The sequence below is a fragment of the Lytechinus pictus genome, chromosome 13 (assembly GCF_037042905.1).
Source record: "Lytechinus pictus isolate F3 Inbred chromosome 13, Lp3.0, whole genome shotgun sequence".
In the NCBI taxonomy this organism is placed as follows: domain Eukaryota; kingdom Metazoa; phylum Echinodermata; class Echinoidea; order Temnopleuroida; family Toxopneustidae; genus Lytechinus; species Lytechinus pictus.
The window spans coordinates 8,494,772-8,517,382 of record NC_087257.1 but is presented as its reverse complement, the minus strand read 5'-3'; the positions used below and the strand labels follow the sequence as shown (position 1 = coordinate 8,517,382).

The following is a 22,611-nucleotide window of genomic DNA, read 5'->3' as shown; positions in this document are numbered from 1 at the left end:
CCAATGAACTTTTATCAGATTAAAATGGTAGAATACGACTTGAATTCACTTAAAATTGATATAACAAACAAGGAATATTTTTATATTTTATATTAAAGCTGGGAAAACATTGCTATGTATAAAACATTGTCTATTTTTGTCTCTGTGTTTCGTGTGTGTGTGTCTTTGATAATGCATGTCGTTCCGTACTTCTGTCACGTTATTTTCATTTTTTACTATCTCTTTTTTTTCTTTAAAATATTTTTCCCTATTTATCACATTTTACTTTCCCATTTTATATTATTGTATAGTTGTACATTTTGTACAATCAATGAATTTCCACATTTCACTAACTGTTATTACTTAGCCTTTTCTCATTTGCTTAATATACATTATTTCTTCAACTCGCTATCGGGGATCCACGCTCTACAAGCAATGCTTTCTAGTGGATCCCCTCATTTCCATACACGCTTAATACTATTTTATACAAGCTTTTATTATATAATTATGCTGAGGTCAAATTGATTTGTACTCATACTTTGATTTGTATCTGTATTTGATTTATATTTGTCATGGAAATGAAAATAAACTTCTTGAATCTTGAATCTTGAAATCTTATTTAATTGATCTGATCATTGTCCACTTTAAAAAAAGGTAAATGTAACCATGGCAACAAAATCTTATATGGTATCATCGAAATGACCTCAGGCATCCTGTTTTAAAGCCTTACCAAACTTTGATGTTTAATTATTACGATTATGTACATTGTACAGTGCGTTTCACAAAAAAGTATACGAAACCGATCATCGATGGTTTGTAATAAATTGATCAGAAATGCAACGGACAAATGACCTATCATTGTAAAGCTTAGAGTCTCTTCATTCATTTGGTATAAATTCGATTATTCCTGTGATCTGGTGATTGAAGTATGAAATTAAAGAGCAGATACTTGAACTTTGACTTTTTTGACTGGTGAATTTCTTTCAGATACCGCCCTCCAAATGAAATTTAGGAATCTTTTTTTCAACAACAACAAAATTATCACTAATGCGTGGTTGATGAACCATCCTAATTGTACCTGATAAAGAGATTCCAAGCTTACACACTGCATAAACTCCGGTGTTGCTTTAACACCAGCCCGGAACCTATATAATGTCCACACCAGAGAAGTATTGAAACACCAGTTTGGAATCAAACCGATGCTGTTTTGATACTAATTGGTGTTGCATAAACACCTATCTGGTGTTAGACCAAAACGAAACTGGTGTTGTTTAACACTTCTCTGGTGTGGACATATATAGATTCCGGGCTGGTGTTAAATCAACACCAGAGTTTTTGCAATGATAGGTCATTTGACTATATTATTTGGGATTCAGTTATGACAAATCCTCCGAGCAATAACATGGATAATTTTCGTTTTTTGTGGGACGCACTGTACAATGCACATAATCATAATGATTACTCATCATAGTCTGATAAGGCTTTAGAACAGATTAAGTATGCATAAGGTCATCGCGATGATACCATATAAAAATTTGTTTTCCATTGTTACATTTACCTTTGTGAACAGAGGATAATGAACACATCTCAGTAATAGATTAAATTATCCCTTGTTTGTTCTCGTATCAAATTAGAGTAAAATGTCAAACCTATAGGCCTATAGATTTCACGCTCTCTAAATTACGTTGATTTACAAAAAGCAATACAGAGCGAATACGACCAGTTGAGCATTTAATGATTTTTTAAATTCAAATCTTGAATATTTCAATTCAAATCATTCTAAATTTGAAAATAAATATTTAAAGCCAATGAATATTGACTCTAATTTAGAGTGTAAGAAGCAATATGGATTGTTTTTTTAATTAAACCATCCACTAAATTAAAATCATGAATATTCATGGTGCTTTACATCAAGGAAGTTATTAATCAAATAGTTTACGATTCATTGAGATAATTGAAGGAACTACGCAATTACCACCTTTGCTAATATGTACTTTCTTTTGAAAGTCTAGGCTAACCCATTTTAAGGGTTAAGTGTTATTTAATGAAAATGCTTTGAGCCCCTGCACTGGTTAAAATTATATCCTTCTCCCACCGATAGGCACTGGGACAGTAAAACAGGAAAAAGGGCGATAGTCTTAACTGTCTTCCGCTTTGTGAAATTGATGAAGTGATTTCGTTTGGTGATATCCCCGTCTTCATTCATGAGGAATTCCTCTGAAGCTTCGAGCGAATAATGTTTCGAAGTTCAACTGTTGGCCATGGTGGCCGTCATTCGTGAGTTCAACCATGACGAATACCTGTTGTTGAAATGGAGAACGATGATGGGTCTCTGGAAATCGACAAGGATGATGTATGATCGATATATGCTGGTATAAGGATGAGAAATATCTACGATTGATAATAGAGGTGATCTCTGTTGAATGATGCATTGGTGTGCGGTAGGACAAGTGGAGCAGAAGAGATAAAGAGAAAGATAAAGAAATAAAGGTAGATGTAGAGCGAGGGGGTGGATAAAAGGGGATAAATATATATATATATATAGAGAGAGAGAGATGGAGAGAGAGATACACACACAACATATATCAGAAGGGAGAAGGGCAGACGGAGTGAAAAACGGAAGATGTAAGAGAGAGGGGGAAGAGAGAGAGAGAGTGATGGATAGATAGAGGAGGAGAAGAGAAATAAGGAAAGAGAGAGATGGCAACCCCGTTATCATCAAAGTTCGTAGCATTGGTGCGAGAATGCCCTCAGTATCGAATGTCCTCAATTTCATCCTCATTATTTCATGATCTTCATGGTCATCATCAGTATCATCAGTCTCCCAGTTTTAATTTATTCTCATCCGAATTATCGTGACGTGAGAGACACGTACTATTCGTATCTTTTCACAATTAGGAAAAACCCACGTGAAATACAGATTTTCTAAATTCGTACAATTCCTTAAATAAAATCATGACGAAAGTATGGCCTATGATGATTCCAGGGCAATAATTATTTCACTACAAATCGCTCAAATCGATTAAAAGAAAGAAAGAATCAAAATCAGTTTTTTTAAGAGAAAGTTAAGACATTCAGGTGTGTTTACTTGATTGGCAATGCGCTTTGGGAATATATATAATCACAAATTCAATTTCGAAGACCAAGACGTCACCGTTAGATATAAAATAGTAATTCCTTGGATAAAGAAATTGTTGTCTATGATACACGGGTACCATAGATCTCGGAATGTAGACCCAACTTGCTTATTCTTGTCCGTGTAGAGCTGTGGCATATGCCATTACTATGGCATATTGGTATGAGGTTGTTTATCAAAATTCTAGATGAATAAGCTTAATGCCGCTTTTTAATCGTGAAACATACACAATCCCATTCTCTCGACCGATTTGTGAAAATCTTGCTTGTTCACCCCCCCCCCATTTTTTCTGGGGTTATTATTGTTGCTTGGTTATTAACAGCGCTCTTATTAAAAATAAAAACAATAAATATGCGCCATACACTGGGTTGCACACACGCTCATGAAGCAAAACAGGATACCTGTACGCAATTTTAGAAATTCTTTAATTAAGATTAATTTGTAAACGCAGCATGAAAGCAGGCAGTGATGCCCTAGAATATACAATTTTGCATAATAGATTTCGAGAGTTAAGTAAGTGAGAGAAAAACATTCTGGTCATGAATTGAAGAAGAAATTCTAGGAGTAAATAATAATGTAAGAGGTGCTTCAAGACGAATCCAATACAAGACAACACCGTCCACATTCTAATACTTTATGAGATAATTCTGCACGTTATAGGATGAATAAGAAAAATCTTGAATTTAATGAAATTTTGTTTTCGCCCTTGTTAATCAACTAAGTAGGCTGTGTAGACGAACAGAAGTGGAAAGTTGTTTAATTAGATTTTGGTGAAGTTGGTGAATCTCAAAGGCAAAATATTTTTTCAGTAGCAGCATACTGGCTCCTTACATGACGTAACATTCTGATATAATGCAATTTGTAAGGCCAGCAAAAAAAAAAGCGAGAAGCATCTTCCAACGGCACTGCAATGGTGTTTATATGGATGTCATGAGATTCTGACAGGAGGGGGGGGGGGGGCGATACTACGAGAGGAGGATGTAGAAATAGGCTACCCCTTCTCATGGTGGGGGCTTTTAAAACTTTGTCATCGAAGATGGGCCATTAATGCGTAGAAGCTTATGTGTAGAAGCTTATGCATGGAGTTAATTTGTCATGACTTAACAGTAATATTGTAAGTTTCCATGCGTAGAAATTATTTTATTCCAAAAGATGGTGGGGGGGGGGGGCAAATTATAACATATGCAGCCCCATCTTTCGAATTGTTGGGTCATGTCTTTCTCTCCCAGATGGTACTCCTGTTCAAGCACTCTAAAAAAGGTTTACACAATATTGGGTAAAATGGGAACATGCATGTTTGTTGGGTAAAAATATACCAAATATTTTGTAAATTTTACGTTTGAAATTTACCCTTAAAACATTAATTTTGCCAAATATGGGGTAAAAAATACCCACACAAACATGCGTGTTCCCTTTCTACCCAATATTGGGTAATTCTTTACTTAGTGTTTTTAGAATGAAAGTTCATAATCTAGGAAGCAGAAAGTTAAGAGAAATATTGAGCAGACATATTGAAAGGGAGGAGGAGGGGGGGGGGGTGTGTGTGTTTTTGGAATGTGTTAAAGTATGTTTACAAAAAGTTCGAGTTTGGTTATTGAGACCTTGATCATTACAACGATTTCCAAGTAGAGTTCCGGACTATACGAGTAAAGTCTTTGTAAAAAAGAATAGACCTGGAAACCAGCAGATTTTTCGTTTTTTTTTTAAATTAATTGACACACAAAATAGAACCCTCTGATATAAGTCTCAAAAGATTTACATAGTTATCATTAGATCAGAGACGTGATTAATCTATTGGAAATCAAAGCGTCCCCTCACACATTTTACAATAATATAAAGCTTTGAAAACATGCTCCTTTATGATGCCCCTTCACTATTTCAAAGAAATCTTTAAAAAGACGTTTCTCTTGCCCAAAGATGTTAGAGCTACGCTATATCTTTGTTCTTTTCAATCATGTATAATATGAAATTTCTGGTATAAAACCTAGATAATTCGAAAATATTTAAACATTCAACATACCTAATAAAACCTCTTGTATTTTACCTAAATTTATGTTTTTGTCCTAAAGATGAGTAACATATAATCTCCCGGGTACGATTAGATTGGCACGATTTAAATGTAAAATTTTCATGTTGAAACTTCTTGAAATTAACCAAAATGAGGGCCTAATTGCCCCAATACATATCCCCACCAAAAAGAATTAATCAGGTCATCATTTTCAATAATCTGCTCTTGATATCTGGATTATGTCATTGCTTATCAAGTATCAGGATAATCCACTCGGTCCAAAATGCCCAGAAGATATTAAAAAAATAATTGCATGTCTGACCTCAATACAATATGAGTGGGTGTCCTAATGATCATTATGACGAGTGCTACATAAAAATATTTTTTTTAAAGAACAATACTAGATGACAATTTCATGATTATGGAAAAAGAATGTCTGGGATGGCGTTACACTTGAACGAAAGACATTATTTTAACACACACCCCTCCGAGCCGCGTGCAAGATGGTGTACATACAGACGCACCCTTTTACCTCCCTCCCTCAAGTCACGCACGCGCACACACAACACACCCTTTCACACACCCTATACACACGCACCCACATATTGTCGCCCCAACCACCACGCACACATAGCATCTTTGTGTTTTATTGTGGTGATTTTTTTTTTCAGCTCGTATTTTAAGTTTATATTCTTCTAACCTTTACATTATCGATATTACTTTAGATATGATACTGACAGCATTTCTTCCCTTAGTATACATCAAAATCCATCATCACCATCATTATCGTGATTATCATCTTCATCATCATGATTATCATCAACCCCATCATCATTATCATCATCATCATTATCATCGTCACCATCACCACCATCATCATCGCCATCATCATATCATCAATATCATCATCATCATCATCATCATCATTATTATCATCATCACCATCATCATCCTCATAATCATAATCATCACCACCATCATCACCAGCTGCTTCTCCTTCATCATCATCATCATCATCATCTTCTTCTTCTTCTTCTTCTTCTCCATCATGATGATGACGATGATGATCATCATCATATTCATCATTATCTTCATCATCATCATTTACATCATCATCATCATCATCTCCTCACACTACCACTTCTACTACTACCTCCATAATACAGTTCTCATTATTACTGCTACCACTTGCATTCTTCCACCTATTTATAATACTCACATTATAAATTTGTCATATACCTCAAACATATACTATGAAGTGCTTAATATAAGAAGTGTTTATTTTTCGAAACATATTGTACACAAATAACTTTACATGATGTTTAAAATACTCAAGAGTACATTTTATTCACTCATTTTGCATTTTGTGGTTCTAGCAAAATTCAAATAACCATTTACCCGGGACTACAGTCAAATCGATATAATTATTTTCCACATCCTGTAAGCAAGATTTTGAATAGACATTTCTTTCGGAAAATTGAGCCACTTTTTATATAATCAGGTTTGCATAACTTCAATCTGCTCTCTAACCTCGAATATTATTACCAATTATATCACACTCGAAGCGCAAAGTCGCATCTCACATTCCTAAGTGTGCAATCGCTACCTTTATTTCAACACTAACACGACTAAGCCTAATGCTATCTGATAGTTGCACCTTGAACGGCATTCCTGACATGCCTGATATAGCATTTTTACAAGTACAAATGTTAAGTTTTATTTCTTAGATATATAATACATAATGCTACAATTAATACAATAATTTTAATATATATAGTTATTTGCTATGTGCATGGGGGTAATTTTATAATAATTCCTTTGGTAAGTCTGACCCCCATTTTCTCCATAATACGTCATTTTAAAGCAGATACGAACCAATAGCGCTATTTCGAGTCCTCAACTTCTCATACCTGGCCAGTTTCCTGACCCATAATTCTGGTGTAGTCTAGTAATATAGACCCACTTGAATGATGACATGTTTATTAACTACTCAATACATTTATACCGCAATGATAATGTTACCAAGTAGCAAAACGATTACTTTTCCTGTCAATACATTTTAATTTCTCTATACAAATACAATTATAGGTCAATTTATTCTCTGTAGTACATAGTAGATATCTGAAAACGTATATTTTAAGACTATGTATTTATAACACACAGTCAATGAGAGACCACACACAATTCATTCCCCCTTTAAACTTCTTAAGTCATGATTATTCGTAGCATAACAAACTTTATATAAATAAAAACAGAGACAACTAATTTCAGGAATGTCCCATATAGGTGGCGCCGCGGAACCGGGGAAGAGGGGGGGGGGGGGGGTTCATCTTCATCTATCTCCTTAAAATAAGTTCAGCCACCCCCTTCATAATCGTTCTGCGGCCCCACGTCGACATACACTATTGTCTATATATCACTCTATTGGGCGAAGTAAATCGGCAACCTTATAGGTTTCCATCCGTTTTTATGGAAAAAAATAAGATTTTTTGCTTGATCTAGATATTAAAAAAAAACGTTATTTTAGATTCCATTTTACTTGAAGAGATCACACACTTTGATAAAAGGGAAACTAATTTTGTCAAAACGAAGAAATATATCAAACGTGAAGTAAACCTTGAAAAATATTATATGTCATCATGATATCACCTTTTTTCAATTAACTTCAAAATTTTTTTTTTTTAGGGTGTCAACTTTTAAAAAATAAAAAAATCGATAAAGGATTCATGCAGGTTTAACACGTCGACATGAGACTCCATTCGGAAAATTTGTTATGGAAATAGTTAAATTCACTTGTAAAGCGTTTAAAACCCTATCCTCCTTTCATAAACTTTTCGTTCAGTAAGCATAATACACACATTGTTACGTTTAATCAAGATGATGGAACGAAAAATTCAAGCAACATGACCTTGTCATTGTCGTTGCTTAAGGGTTTACTTTCCAAAAGATGTGACCTCGAAATTAGAAGAAAAAAAATGTGGAAACACATATTTTCAAGAACCATTTCGGCCGGAAAATTAACAGCACAGTAGTAATTTCACCTTAAATTCTATATTCATAATCATATTATTCATGAAATTTAATCTTGCATGACGTTATAGAAATCTTGATTAAGTATTCTAGAAAATGATTGATATCTAATCCCTTACCGTATTAAACAAAGTAATCAATTACTTGAACTCATTTCTTGTTTAAAAGGTTAACAGAGAACTTGAAAGATTCAAACCCAAGTTTCATTAAACCGCCAAATTAGGGGTACCTCAGGGCTTAATTCTTGGACCACTTTTATTTTTATAAAAAAGGGATAATGAAAACCGTGTAGTTTTGAATGCCTGAATGCATAAACCTAGATAATCGTTTAAAGGCACAGATAGCTCAGCGGACATGCCTTGGCCGAGTGGTCTAAGGTACCTGTCTAGACACACTTAAATCAGGGGTTCGATCCCCGGCACGGCACCTATGCCCTTGAGCAAGTTGTGTAATCAACAGTGCTATTTTTCCTATTTTCAAATAAATAGAAATGGAGCATTCTTGGTAAATATGCTTTCACCTGTTTTTAAAAAGAAAGAAAAAAGCTCAAATGTAATGAGGATAGCCTTCAGAGTACGACATTGTTGTTTACTTTATTGCTTCTTTTTTTTTAAATTGAAGTACGTAACGAAATGATTAACTCCGACCTGTTGTCATTGTTGTGTTTCCGGTTCAGTTTTGGCTTGTTCTATGCCATATCTTTACCTATTCCAGATTAAGATGAATGCCTCATTTTGCATAATGACTGAACATGACAACAAATTATTGACACATGAATAAGGTTAAATTGTTTTTTTTAATATAACAAAGCAGATAATATCAAATCATTAGAAGAAAGTGCTAATGAATGATGGTATGTTTACGTCTGCAATTAAATGCATTACAAAATTACAGATTTTCAAATGAAGTAATAATCTGTATAATCATGTAACCGATGATAGATTAGTCAACAAACACGAGAGCACGTCTACATTACAAAAAAAAACTAATAGATAATCTTATTGTCATAATCTTTATTTTGGAATTTAAAGTTAGTGGTAAAAAGAAAATAAAATGCTCAAATCTCAGAATGTACAGATCTGACAACGACAAGCCTGGGGTTGTTTTAGCGTTACTTGATGAGTAAAATCTGGGGCTCTGACTCCTAGGGCGTCGTGGCAGTTTGTCAAGACAACCTTCTTGTGTACCATCCCATGTTCTCTGCAGCAGTGGCATTTCTGGAAGAGCAATCGAAAGAAATGAAGACAAATACGTAAAGAATATGAAGTAGCTGATCCCCGAAGGCATATAGATGCGTTCACAGATAACACCTAGATTGCTTTCTTTAATCATACAATTCTTGTTAAGAGGATGGTTATGAACTTTCTTTGGCTCCTTTGACTCTGTCAGGGAGGAGTGTCATGGATGTATCGCTATTCTACGTCAATGTTCTCTTTGTCCATCGTTATCAGGGTTAACCTTGCTTTAAATAAAATTTGTTTTCTTAAAACAGACTAAACAATAACATACGTATTTGCATTGTAGAATTTATTTAGATCATGAGTATATCAATCATTCATTATTAACACGATCGTCAATATTTCATTATGAACAAAAAGTCTTCAAATTAATTTAAAAAAAGATATCTTCAGCAAATAAAATGAATCACCGATGCCTGTGTTTTAGCGAATTGAATATGATGATTCTGGGGCATTTTATTTTCACTGTTCGGCTCTGCGAAGTGGTGACCCGTCATTTGCTCCTGCGACAATTACCCCTGGTTTGGAGTTCGTCTACGATATAAGGCTGAGTTTGTAATAGGGTTTTATGTTAGGTTTAGGGTAAAGGCGACCGCACACCTTGCGATTGGTCTGTGACTCAATTTTGGAATAAAACGTAGTAGAATTCGATGCTAATATTGAGACTTTGAATATGTTATATCTTACTGTGTATGTTCAAAATCATCATACGAATCCCTATGTTCAAATCTGTGACTATGCTAACATCCTTCTTAGAATAAAAGCAAATTTTATATCTAGTCGTAATGACGTCATAGCAGTCGCAAGATTGGCTACGATTTGAAACTAATTTGGCCTTTACTCCAAAATAAAGGCTTACAATCTTACAAAATTGTTATATTAGTATTCTTTCAATAAATTTTAACCTCAAATAAAATGACATGTTCCATTCACATTTTCAGAAAATGAGCAAAATGCGATTTGTTCCAAAATCGGATCGCGAACAGTCGTAAGGTGTGCCATGGCCTTGAGGTTTTAGGATAGGGTATAGTGTTAGATCCAGGGTTGCAGTGGGTCATTCCATTCGGTTGTGAAATTTACAGCGGAGCATTGTCTTCGGAGCAAAAAGTGGTAACGACGGCAGGTTGTATACTTTTTTTTGGAGGGGGAGGGGGGATTTAATCAGGCAAATTCTGTTTACGTTTCCATTTGTGCTAAATTTTATACTGTTTTTTATTACGATGTAAGAATGTAATAATCTGTAAAATTGTATCTGATTCATATTACTTTGTATAATATGTTTTGAATGGAAATGGAATAAAAGAATTGAATTGAATTGAATTAAATATGTGGTAGTTCGGATTGTAAGAATATTAATTTACTAACATTAGGGGGACGGGGTTGTTGTTTTAAATGTTTCCATTCCTTTGACAAATTAATATTTCCCATGCTATTAAAATGTAGTCTATTAGATAAAGACTTTCCTACTCAATGGAATACCATGAATACACACATTGCGGAAGCTAACAAACTTAAATATAATTCCATAAGACACTATGAATATCAAACAAACATATTATTCAGTCTATTTCACTGTATCAAGACATTGACCAAACAATTATTCTCTCTCTTTTTTTTCATTTGATTAAGAGCCAAGAGTACCAAGGCAAGTATTCCAAACAAGCATCAACGGAAATAGCGCTGGAAGCAGGTGCTTTTTATTTGGATATTTCCACGACGACAAGTTTCCCATCGACTGTTTCTTAATATATCTCAAAAGGGGGGTCGCTCTTTGCAGTTTTTGCCTTCCCATTATTTGCTTTATTTCCTGTTCATTCTCAAAGAAACCTTCATGTCAAGAACTATGAAACAGCCCTTTCATTCAACTATCAGTATATTTAATGACGATGATTTTCTTTAAGGTTTATATGATAGGCCTAGCGTGATAGTAGAATAGCCGACGGCATTTCCATTATCATATCCAATCATTTTGCCACTCTTCAATTAATGTTAAGATCTACAATTTGGTTTTTTCAGGCCATTTCTTTATCAAGAGGATATAACCAATCTCTAGTCCCCATTATGGAGTTAAGGAAATAGTATTTATCACATCAGAAAAGAAAATGAAATTTATCATTCTGCTTTTACAGATCATAAAATGGCAAATATCATCACACAGACACGACAGAGGAGACGCGAGAGAGTTTGAGAGATAAAGATCTTTAGGAGTGGGAGGGGTGGTAAAGGATTTAGCAAGGGGACTCGGGAGGAGCACGCAGAGAGATGGGAAAGATGCGCAGAAAGGGTGTGGATTGTTTTCCTGCGAAATCGGGGGCCGTTTCATAAAGCTGTTCGTAAGTTAAGAGCGACTTTAAGAACGACTGGTGATCCTTTATTGTGGTAAATGGTATATTCATTGGCGATGGTTACGCGCGTATAAGAAAGGTGAAACACCCACCAGGGGTGATAGTGCACACTGATGAGTAAAGTGGAAGAATAAAATATAAGGGTTCATCCATATATTGTTTTTTATCTGTGATTAATATTTCCACGAAAGGGTTACAACGAGCCTGATTTCTTTTTAAGTGGAAATAGATTACACGAAAGGAAGAGTTTGACTACACTGTGTGTACAGAGAAGCAAAGTCGTTATGAATTCATGAACAATATTTACCCAGAGATGGAGAATGTTGGCATAGGATAATGAAACACTCCTTTACAAACAGGTCTCTAGAAAATGACGGAAACGAGTATCGAACTGCAATTTCAGTGGATCCAAAGTTTACCACCAAAATTCGCACAAATGACGTCCTAAATTATGATTAAACATTAATAGGGTCGATCACGTGAAGAACAAACTTAATTATCTTTTAGCTCTCTCCCATTGAAACCAACTGTAGCGTGCACGCATGGTCAGGGCAGAAGCTGTCCATTAATACGTGACCTTCTTTTCCGTGTTATCCATCGAGTTTTATTAATTGTTAGTACAAATTAGAAGAATGAAGGATATATCTTTTACTGATTTGCTTCTATGATTGCTTTCTTTCTTTTAATTATTTTATCTCATGTGTATTTTATTTTTTTGGTTGAAAAATAACTACTTTGTAATTTGTTTTTATTTCAATTCAAATTCAAATCAATTCCATTCACTTTATAGTAAAATCGCAAAAAATAAGCATTTTTCAATTATTTAGTCGCTAGAATGTACTTTCCCCATAATTATAATTTTTGTCATTATGATTATTGTTTTACTTATCTGTTTATTCATTTGTTTTCTGGTGCTTGACCATAGTTCTAATGCTTCAGGGAGTGATATGAAATCGAATTAAATTGACTAAATAAATGAATACTTGCATGATTGCAGCAAAGTATTCAATGATATTCTTTTGCGTCCAATATTTTATGTTATAGCGCGGAGCCTTTTACATGTAACCATTATTTCACCCCGCAAAAGCATCTTGGTATATCATTACCATGGCAACGGATAACGATGAGTGACGACCACTCTAATGGTATGATAGACTAGCGAGTAGAACACGGCCGTGTCTGCTCAAAATCGCTGCTACCCCCCAATAAATCACTCACCTCCCGTGTAATATTCTATTTGATAAATAAGCATCAATAAGGAAGCACGTAGCTCACGTGTGGAGGCTGATAACCTGAATATAGTGCAGTTTTAATGTAATGAGATGGAAAGGAAGGGGAAGGAATCAATGAAGGTGGAATTAATTGGTCAATATTAGCCCAGAAACACGTCAGGGATGCGTCTTCGGACCGCATTCGTTCATAACACTCATCAAATATAATACGGTTCTTTTATGGCATATAGGATGATTTGACTTTAAAAACTCTGAGCTGCAAAGGCTCACTTGTCCCTTGCGTCTGTGGATGTCATTAAAAAAATGAAACCCAGAAAAAATCTCACCCAGAAGTCATTGTTTAGTGATTCAAAAAGGTGAAATACAGTATAAAGTGACCAAAAATACCATCTTAATTTCACCCCATACATTGACATGTGTTATATATTAATCTCCCCGTGCAGGCGATTTAGATCTTGAACGTGTCTGCAGGAATTCGTTTTTTTTTTCTTCCTGGGTGCTTTTCATCCATAAAAAAAATGGTTAAATACAATATTAATTTCAGTATTAAAAAAAGACAAGACCTTTATTATGTTCACTTATTCATGTAATGCTAGATGGCGACGGTGAATTGTAGCAGATGAATATTGAAATCATTTAGTTCTTAGCCCTATCTTCACATTCTCCACTCGCATTCAGAATCCGTTCATCTAATATGCATATTTTCTTCTAATTTTTCTTCAATTTTCTCCATTGTAGTTTTCATTTACATTCTCATTGTTCCATGCTTTTGTAAATATTGCAATGTATCATTTCAAGCTCCGAAGATAAAGGAAGGCGACACCACAGAAAAGTGGTAGAATCTCATTCTCGTCTATTCGGTAATTACGAGACCTTGGAAGCGTTCATCTTGACAATGATTGCCAGGACCTAGTCACACTGTCGAAATTGACTCCAGAGCGACCATTGTTTTTACGTTACTCCAATGACAAACCATCGCTCGGTTGTGTGTTTTTTTCGTTGGTGTGACCGCGGCACTACCCAACACTAACAGACAAGCATAATAACATAGTGCCCGCAAAACCCCTCCCATCTCACACGGCTTGCATTCCATCGGTTGACCACGTTGACACCTTAAACCTACATGGTGTCGCCACGCGTTTGTTACAGCAAAAGTGGCGCTCATTTCTTGACGCCAGTCGTGTCGCGTAATACCGGTCAGTGTATTGGGTGACTCGTAGATTGAGGCCGTTGATGATCACTCCAGATTCACCAAACCCCAAGCAGACGATAATGATATACTGGCCAAAGAAAGAGGGTAGAGTAAGCAACTGGTCAAGAGCTTCTAAACAATTCCAAGGCCCTCCATCAATGCCATGAAGACCTCCATTTGATTTGTTTGTCATTTACACTTTAATATGCAAAATGTGATTGCGTAGCATAAGTGGCTCACGATGGCGGTCACCTGCATTTCTTTGAATAGTCATCCTATTTAATGAATGATATATTTTGTTATTTATTTTCATTGCTTGTATTACGACTACTATATTATTAATGTGCATGTTACATATTACCTTTGTATATGTTACTTTGTCCACTTTTAAAAATGTTGGGCAACATACTGTCCACACAACAATTGGTTAAATTTTATCCAATTCTGGGTAATTTTATAACAATAATGTGTGCTTTGGGTGAATACTACACAGTATTGGTTGAAAACTACCCAGAGTTGGATGAATTTTTAAAAACATTTTTTTTTGTGTGGACAGTTTGTTGCCCAACATTTTAAGAGTGTATATCATTCTCTCATGTGAATGGAGAATAAAATCAACCAATAAATAAATCAGCTTTTGAAATTAGGGTGGTTTTCAGCGTACGAAGGAGAGGAAAATATTTCAACATTAATGGAAGAGAGTGAACACATTGAATTCCTTTTTCTATCTTAGTGGGTTTTTTTTTAATCAACATACCACTGAGAGAAAAAGTTAGTTCGATCATCATCATTCCAGTACACGTTGAACTATATACATATAGAACCCTATAGGTATCTCAGAACTGCAACTTGAGTGTCGGAGGGGAAGAAAAACAAGTAATGTAACTTCAGATTTAACCCAATCAATACTGCCCCCATTTAGCAAGGATTCATGTTTAACCTCTAAGGGCGAACGGTTGTGAGAGAAGGAATTCATTGAGTGGTATTGTGGGTCGAGACCCCATATCGATCTCCCATTCATGGTGATCCACTTCTATTTCCGTTTGGATAATGCATTATACAGTTGCTCGAACTCCCAAACGGATTGGAGGAGAGCGCGAACGTCTCGCCTTTTAACCCCTGTCACAATAAAGTGGTGCGACTGCTTGCAACCGTTGCGATTTGTGTGCAGCATGTATTGTATCCAAATGATCGCAAACGATCGCATTAGCCAATGTGAAAGCCCCTATATCAATGCTCTAATCGACGGCATATTCAGCGAGTCCGTATTCGCATTCGTCATCATCATCATCGGTTTCGGAGACGGGTGGGTAAATACAATAGGATTTGGCAACAAAGAGAATACCCAGAGCACGTTTACAAAGAGAAACTTGACAAGATAATATGTTGGTACCCAAAATGGAAGGGAAATAACGATGGTTTCGGATATATCTCTTTGAGGGAAGTCTTTTGAATAGCATTCATGTTTCTTTGGGGGGTAGCTGCAAGCACTGTAAATTCCCAACTTTCTCGGTTTTTTCCTCTCATTGCATTTCGCTGTTGCTTCATCATCCATTCTTTTTTACTTCCAGTAACTCCCTGTAGACCCAAAACACCTTGTTCACCAAGTGCGCAAATAGCAACAAGAACAGATGGCTTCTGAGTACGGCAGAGAATAGACTAAAAATTAGTAATACGTGGAACCCAAAATATTTCTTTTGAATTTATGTATTCATCTTGGTCCTTCCTATCTATCAACTTTGAAAGGATTCTACATGTATAATGAAAATACAAAGAACATCGTTAAACAAGACCTTATTATTGTATATTTGGAAATGATGTCCAGGTGAATATGAAGCCTTTTCGATCCCTTTTGATATTTTTATTTCAATAATTAAAGATTAAAATATATTATTTGTCCATCTTGTTTTGCAGTTTTCACTTTTTGATGAACAAGAAGAAATAGTCTAAAATAAGCACATTTTAATTTGGCCTATATTAGGTAACTTGTACGAACTCCTCTGAAATTGCTTTATTTTATTTTCTAAATCTCCACTTCAGATTCAAGAGCGCAGTTCGCTCATGTTGGTTGATTGACTGTATTTGTTGGGTTCTTGTTATATTTCCACTTCAGAAATATAAAATAAAGAAATGAAAAGAAAAAAAATACCCAAATAGAACGCATAGCTTGTTTATATGAGCTCCATACAAAGAACGACGAATTGAAATATATCTTTTTATATTTTCTAGGAATGTCCCTTTTTTAATATAAAGTAGCTCATTGTTATTTCAAAGATTAAAATACACTCGCATTAATTATCCATCTAAGTTTGTATATTGAACCTTATCTGATGGAAACTGATAAACTCATCGAATCGTGTTTTTTTTCATGTATAACTTCAGGAACAGTTAAAACATTTTAATTAGATAACACCCTTAGGAACAAGGGAAGTTCTATCACTTCACACATTACCTAAAAAGAATTTATCCCGTAGACAGATATCGAGAAATTGGTCAAGTTGTGTGTCCAAGCCATGCGAGCAAGTCTCAACCACCCACAATCACGCGCGCCCACACGCGAGCGAACATCATTCACGCACGTCCACCCACACATTTGAGCCTATATAACTAGGGCCAATGACACACGCAATAATAGTTTATTCACGCCATACATAAACCTAACCTTGCGCGGTAATTCTGTTTGAGTTTTTCTTTGCTTCTAACGTATCTTTCGAATGACCGTTATAGAATACTTATGCAAAGGTCCTACCTTTGAGCACAGTATATTTGCTAATTAAAGGGATGGTCCGGGCTGAAAATCTTTATATCTAAATAAATAGAGTAAAATTCACAGAGCAAAATGCTGAGAATTTCATCAAAATCGGATAACAAATAACAAAGTTATTGAATTTTAAAGTTTATCAAAATATTTTGTGAAAGCAGTTATATGCACATCGTCATTAATATTCATTAGGTGGGCTGATGACGTCACATCCCCACTTTCCTTTTTTTTATGTTGTTACATGAAATCATAAATGTTTAATTTTTTTCATACATGTATAATTAATGTGTCTCCATTATGATGAAATAAGTTGCGGCAATAAATAACTAATGCCCTTAATCTGTTGTCAATCCAATTGTTTTAGTTCTTGGTAGAAAAAATTTAAATAATCCTAACATGCCTAGCACTGTTTTACCGGAATAATGCAAACCTTTAAAATTCAATAACTTCGTTATTTGTAATCCGATTTTGATCAAATTTTCAGCATTTTGCTCTGTGAATTTTACTCTATTTATTGAAATATAAATATTTCTAGCCTGGACCATCCCTTTAACAATTTAAACTTGACAAAGAATGGGCAACATATTTCGTAAGGCCTTAAACGTTCGAAATTCATCTATGATTGACAGGTGTCGTACGCATATATTCCTAATTTCACAATTTTTCCATTCATCGGGATGAGGCGTAAAACTCGGCTCTTTCGGCTAATTTCCCCTGAGAACTGCTCTTGTTTCTGCCCTTCTTAAATGTTATATTAATGTCCTGCTTGTCTAAGGTGGGATGTTTCATGTGTATGTAACCATGGAGACCGTATATTTATTTTAAAACAAAGTAACATGGGAAATTACCTTTTACCGTGTTTACTGGAAACTAGAAAAATGAGCTGATTTAAAGTGGGAAATCTGAATATTTGAAATCTGAATTTGTGTGTGTGTGTGTGTGTGTGTACGCATACATAAATGCAAACAACTTGTGGCAGCTCTCTTTGTAAATAATAAACAGTGAAAGAAATGAAAATGAGAGAATACTGTAATAGATATGTAGCTTTACTCAATGTCCCTCAGAGCTGTCATCCATTCTGCATTAAAGGTTGAAAAAATGTCTCCGCCGGGACTCGCACTCGGGTCCCTGGGTCTGAACGCCAATGCCTTAACCACAAGACCACGGAGGCGGACCAGCAGTTAGACGAGACCGAGTTCATTTAACCGACAGGCAAATTTTCTACCTTTTTAATAGATTCTTTGTCTTTTTGGTGCAGATGAGGTAATGAGCAATGAGTAGCCGCGTGCAAAAGTTGGAACCCAGCTAATACAAGCATGAATACATATATTCATCAGAAAGGGGGGGGGGCAATACATTGAGAGAAATTAGACACTTTAGAGGGATAATATAGCATCACTGGAATCATAGTATAAACAGGAAGGAAAAAGACTTGTTTAATAATGTGAGCAAGAATGCAAGATTTATGAAAGTAAAGTGTGCAGCAGATATGTTAGGTGAGAAGAAATACGTTGGGTGATCTGGTGATGGGGGTGAAAGTTGATGCACATAGTCGATACTTAAAAAAATCGATAGGCTTTTGTGACAATTTGAGGGGATATTTGAAAATGATTACTAGGCATCCAAACTTAATGAAAGATGTTAAAACTTTTCGGGTGAATTTCTTGGGAAATAATTGTATTTACCTTATCGAATCCATGTTGTAGCACCGTAGGGGACACCTGTGATATGCATTTACCCTCACATTGATTGACTTGAACTCGTTTCCGACATCGAAGAGTTCGCTGTTGGATGTCGTCCACCACTTCGACATCCACGGTAGTCTCGCCGTGTGTCAGCTCGCAGGTCTCGCCGTCCGCGAGAGAACTGACGCGAGAAATGCTCCCCGCCCCGCACAGGAGAACGAGAAGGAGCAACAACATGGCGTAAAGCCAGATGATGGGTGATCTAACCGTGAACTGTAAAGAGGAGAAAGAAAGAATAAAACAGACAATGTGAATCGGCAAATAAACAGTGTCGGCTATTATATGGAACTAACAACAAAAACGGTAACTGTCGGATAAAACAGGACTTGTCGGATAAAACATCCAACAGGTCCTTTCATGAAACGCTTCCTCGGAGAAGAAGAACTGCTGCTTCTGCTGCACAGGAGTGTAATTTCTTAACAGAAATAAAAAGTTAAAGAAATTCAGGAAATTGTTATTAGAAAGCATAATGAGCAACCTTAATTTGTGGAAATGAGAATGAGATATTCTGGAGGTGAAGACATACATGTACAGCTCCCAAGAACATTTCACATTTTTCTTCCCCTCTTTTGGCCACTATCATTATTTTAATTATGTAATTTGATATTGATGAATAATTTGATTTGAGGGGTCCACGATTTACAAGCACAGCTTCACAGTGGACCTTTCCATTTCCAGCATGTTATTTTCAGCCACAAACATATTATGATCAATATTGAGGTTTCAAATGTATAATTTAGATGAATATATATATATTGTGTTACATGTTTCTTTATTACATTTCAATTGTTATAATTGTATTTATGATGGATTTTGTCTACTATTTTGTTGGAATTGAGAAAAAATAAAACTGAAACTGAAACAAAGAAAAGTGGCACGGAATATTGAAAAACCATCAAGTGATTCTGTGACTTTGAAAGACGCCAATATATCGGACTCGTAATAGGGAGTTCATGCACCGCGGCACAGAACGAATTCAATAACACAGTAAATACATTGAAAATGCAATCTAAATCACAGTGAATATATAGCTGGGAGGTCTTTGACGAAATCTTGTAAACCGGACTTACGCAGTTTCGTCCGAAGTTTCGAAGCTGAAGAAAAATTACAAATATGTCGTTTGTCCGGAGTCCTAGTCGAAAATGATGTGTTTTGACTTACAGATTTTCGACAAAGACTTCTTGATTGCTATGAAGCGCATTTGACAACACGTCTTCTATGTTCTTGATAGCTTTTTGCCTCGCGATACGAAAACTCCATGTCTCATATGTGTCGACCTTGAGACACTGAGGTAGATTCGTGCGCCGTGGTTTCAATAAATTAAATCGTACGGACTTTCATAAATACAAGGAAGGACAAACAAAGAGTCCGAATTAACTTCATGGAGCGTATCGAGATGACTACTTTATATTGAGAAATAATATATACAACAATAAAATATACGACCCGATTGTCGATCGCTACGTCACTAGGTCAAAACGGGTCATTTTGGTCATCGCTGAGGAAGGCTGCAGTTAGCAGCCGAAAATTTCGAGGCAATTCTTCGGATTTTTTTCTTTATGTACTGAGAACAAAAGTTTTAACTTTTCCTTATATACAACAGATCATTCTATTCTTCGAAAAAAGGTAGCCCAGCCAAGACATAAGTGTGGCTATCTCATTTCTTATGTCTGTAGGTAGATTATGGTAATACCAATTTTTATCAGCATCGTTTTATTAGACTTGTCTTTTACAAAACTGCATTCACATTTATCAGATTATATTAAGATTTTGATAATTTGGAGTGTTTCATTTGGACAAGAGTGGGTCACCAATCGTTGTTAAAGTCGCGAATAACTTATGAACAATTTATGAAACGGTTCTCAAGTTACGTACATGCATTTTACCTGTTGACGTCACCTAACCTGTGTAAAGTGCGGCAAATGCGGATTAATGTTTCGGCAACTTAGCCTATATTTTCAAAGCAGCAATACTACATGATACACTACACATGTTTCTCTCCCCGGGGGAGTTACCTATATCCAGGCAAGGTCGTGTGGTCCAGTGGTTAGAGCATTGGACTCATAATCGCAAGGTTGTGAGTTCGAATCCCAACTCTGCCATTGTCTCCACTTTGATAAAAAGGCCCAAGAGTGATATCTGTCGTCTATTACGTCAGCCACTATGACTGATTAATCTAGACGTAAAATGTTTCCAAGGTAATTGGTTGTATACCAGCTTGGCGTTTACCAGCAAAATGCTGTCCTGCCGAGTTCCTATACGGGAGTTACCACAAACAGAAACAGAAACAGAAGGTGTCATTGATGAGCAAAGACGGAGATCGTCCAGTTTATAACTGATATCTATTCCATTTTCCTCCTTTTCCTCATGTGTTTAGATGCAGGTATTCGAACATAACATTAGAAGAACCAATCGTCATCTCTCTTTTTATTCAACTTACAAGTAATTATTTATTATGAATTAATATCTACTCTTTTCAATGTATATAGCCTACTGCATGGAAGAACTATGTCCCACAGTGCCACAGTGTGTTCACAGGTTGTGACACCACCTTCACACTGTTAAATTTGAGCATTTCAACAGTGTGAATCACATACTCACATAGTCGACCGTGTGAACATGCCGTAAACAGTGACACTGCCGAGGTATCCACAGTGTGAAAATATCTTCACACTGTTGAATTTGGGCATTTTAGCAGTGTGAATGATATTTCCACATAGCCCAATCTGTGAACACACTGCATGATCACACTGTGTATACTTTCCAGTAGGGATCGTACTGCACAACCCTTAGCCAAAATAATGTAACATGTCGACAACACAATTCATAATGCGCTATACGAACCTGAACCTCTAGATGTAGTTAGATAAGAACTCGTTCAGAACTTTGTCAGTTTCCACATTTAGCAGCAAGCAGGTGCACTAATTTACCGTTTGATGAATGATGAAAGTAAAGAGGAAAATTAACTATGGATGTCGAAATATGAAGAAACATTCGTGTACTGTATCGTCAATAACATCCTGCAGACTCAATTTTCTGTTTATTTCTTACTGGCACTCTAAAGAGACAAACATTCATTTAACTCCCAATTGGCACATATTGGATGACATACCCGGTCAGTCGCGTTAAGATAATCACAACGCACGCCCGAAAGGTAAGCAAGTGGAGATAGCGTTTCAAATTGTATCAATGATCTCATCCAATTATCCAAGTAACTACAAAAAAAAGAAAAGTTCACAATGAATGAAGTCGTGACGTCACTGGCATCATTGATATTGGCGTGTCATCTTTGACTGACTGCGTTTGAAAGAGGATGATGGAATAAATTGCGCGTCATTTGAATGGTAAGCGTTTAATCGAGCAAGGTGAGAGTAAGGACGATTTTTTTTTATTTAAGAGGGATTCACCTGTCCAGTTCGGAGTCCGATCGTTACAGAATTTCCATCCGACTTGCTAACCAAGCCACGCTGGCTTCACAAACTTCAGAAGTAAACAGCATACGTTTTGACTTTCAGATCAATAAATTGTAGATAAATCAAACCCTTTGTGGGGGCGCAATTGAAACAGCACCTTCTGGAATGAGGCATATAATCTCCTAAAAGTTCTCGGAGACGTCGATTTCGCAAGGGATTTCTGAATCACGATTACTCAGTTCAGCGGTATGGGGTGATTAATACAACCAGGCCAATCAATTCCTTCAATTACCTCTTTTATTCCTCTTGGAAACTTGGCATTGAAACCATTCACCCCAGTGTTGTTGTTTCTGGTCCGTATTCCCGCCGCAGATAATTCATATGTGTTCTCATTTTGCCGCATGAATGATTTTGAAAGATCCACCCATCCGTCTCCGCCGACTCTCGTCACATCGTTTTCCTTCTCTGCAAGTTACTCAATTAACAAATTTAAACTGTTAGCATACAAATACAATCACCATAACCACGTCTC

General features: G+C 35.9%; 1 protein-coding gene across 1 annotated transcript; it reads right to left on the bottom strand.

The window, feature by feature from the left end:
• Window positions 1-6,377: 6,377 nt before the first annotated feature.
• On the bottom strand, window positions 6,378-22,380 carry LOC135156388 (partner of bursicon-like). Its single transcript, XM_064108744.1, has 3 exons — window positions 21,511-22,380; window positions 18,607-18,879; window positions 6,378-9,370 (listed from the first exon to the last, which is right to left on the bottom strand). The coding sequence occupies exons 2-3, from the start codon at window positions 18,841-18,843 to the stop codon at window positions 9,218-9,220; spliced, it is 390 nt and encodes a 129-aa protein (XP_063964814.1). The 5' UTR covers window positions 18,844-18,879; window positions 21,511-22,380; the 3' UTR covers window positions 6,378-9,217.
• Between the last annotated feature and the right edge of the window lie 231 nt (window positions 22,381-22,611).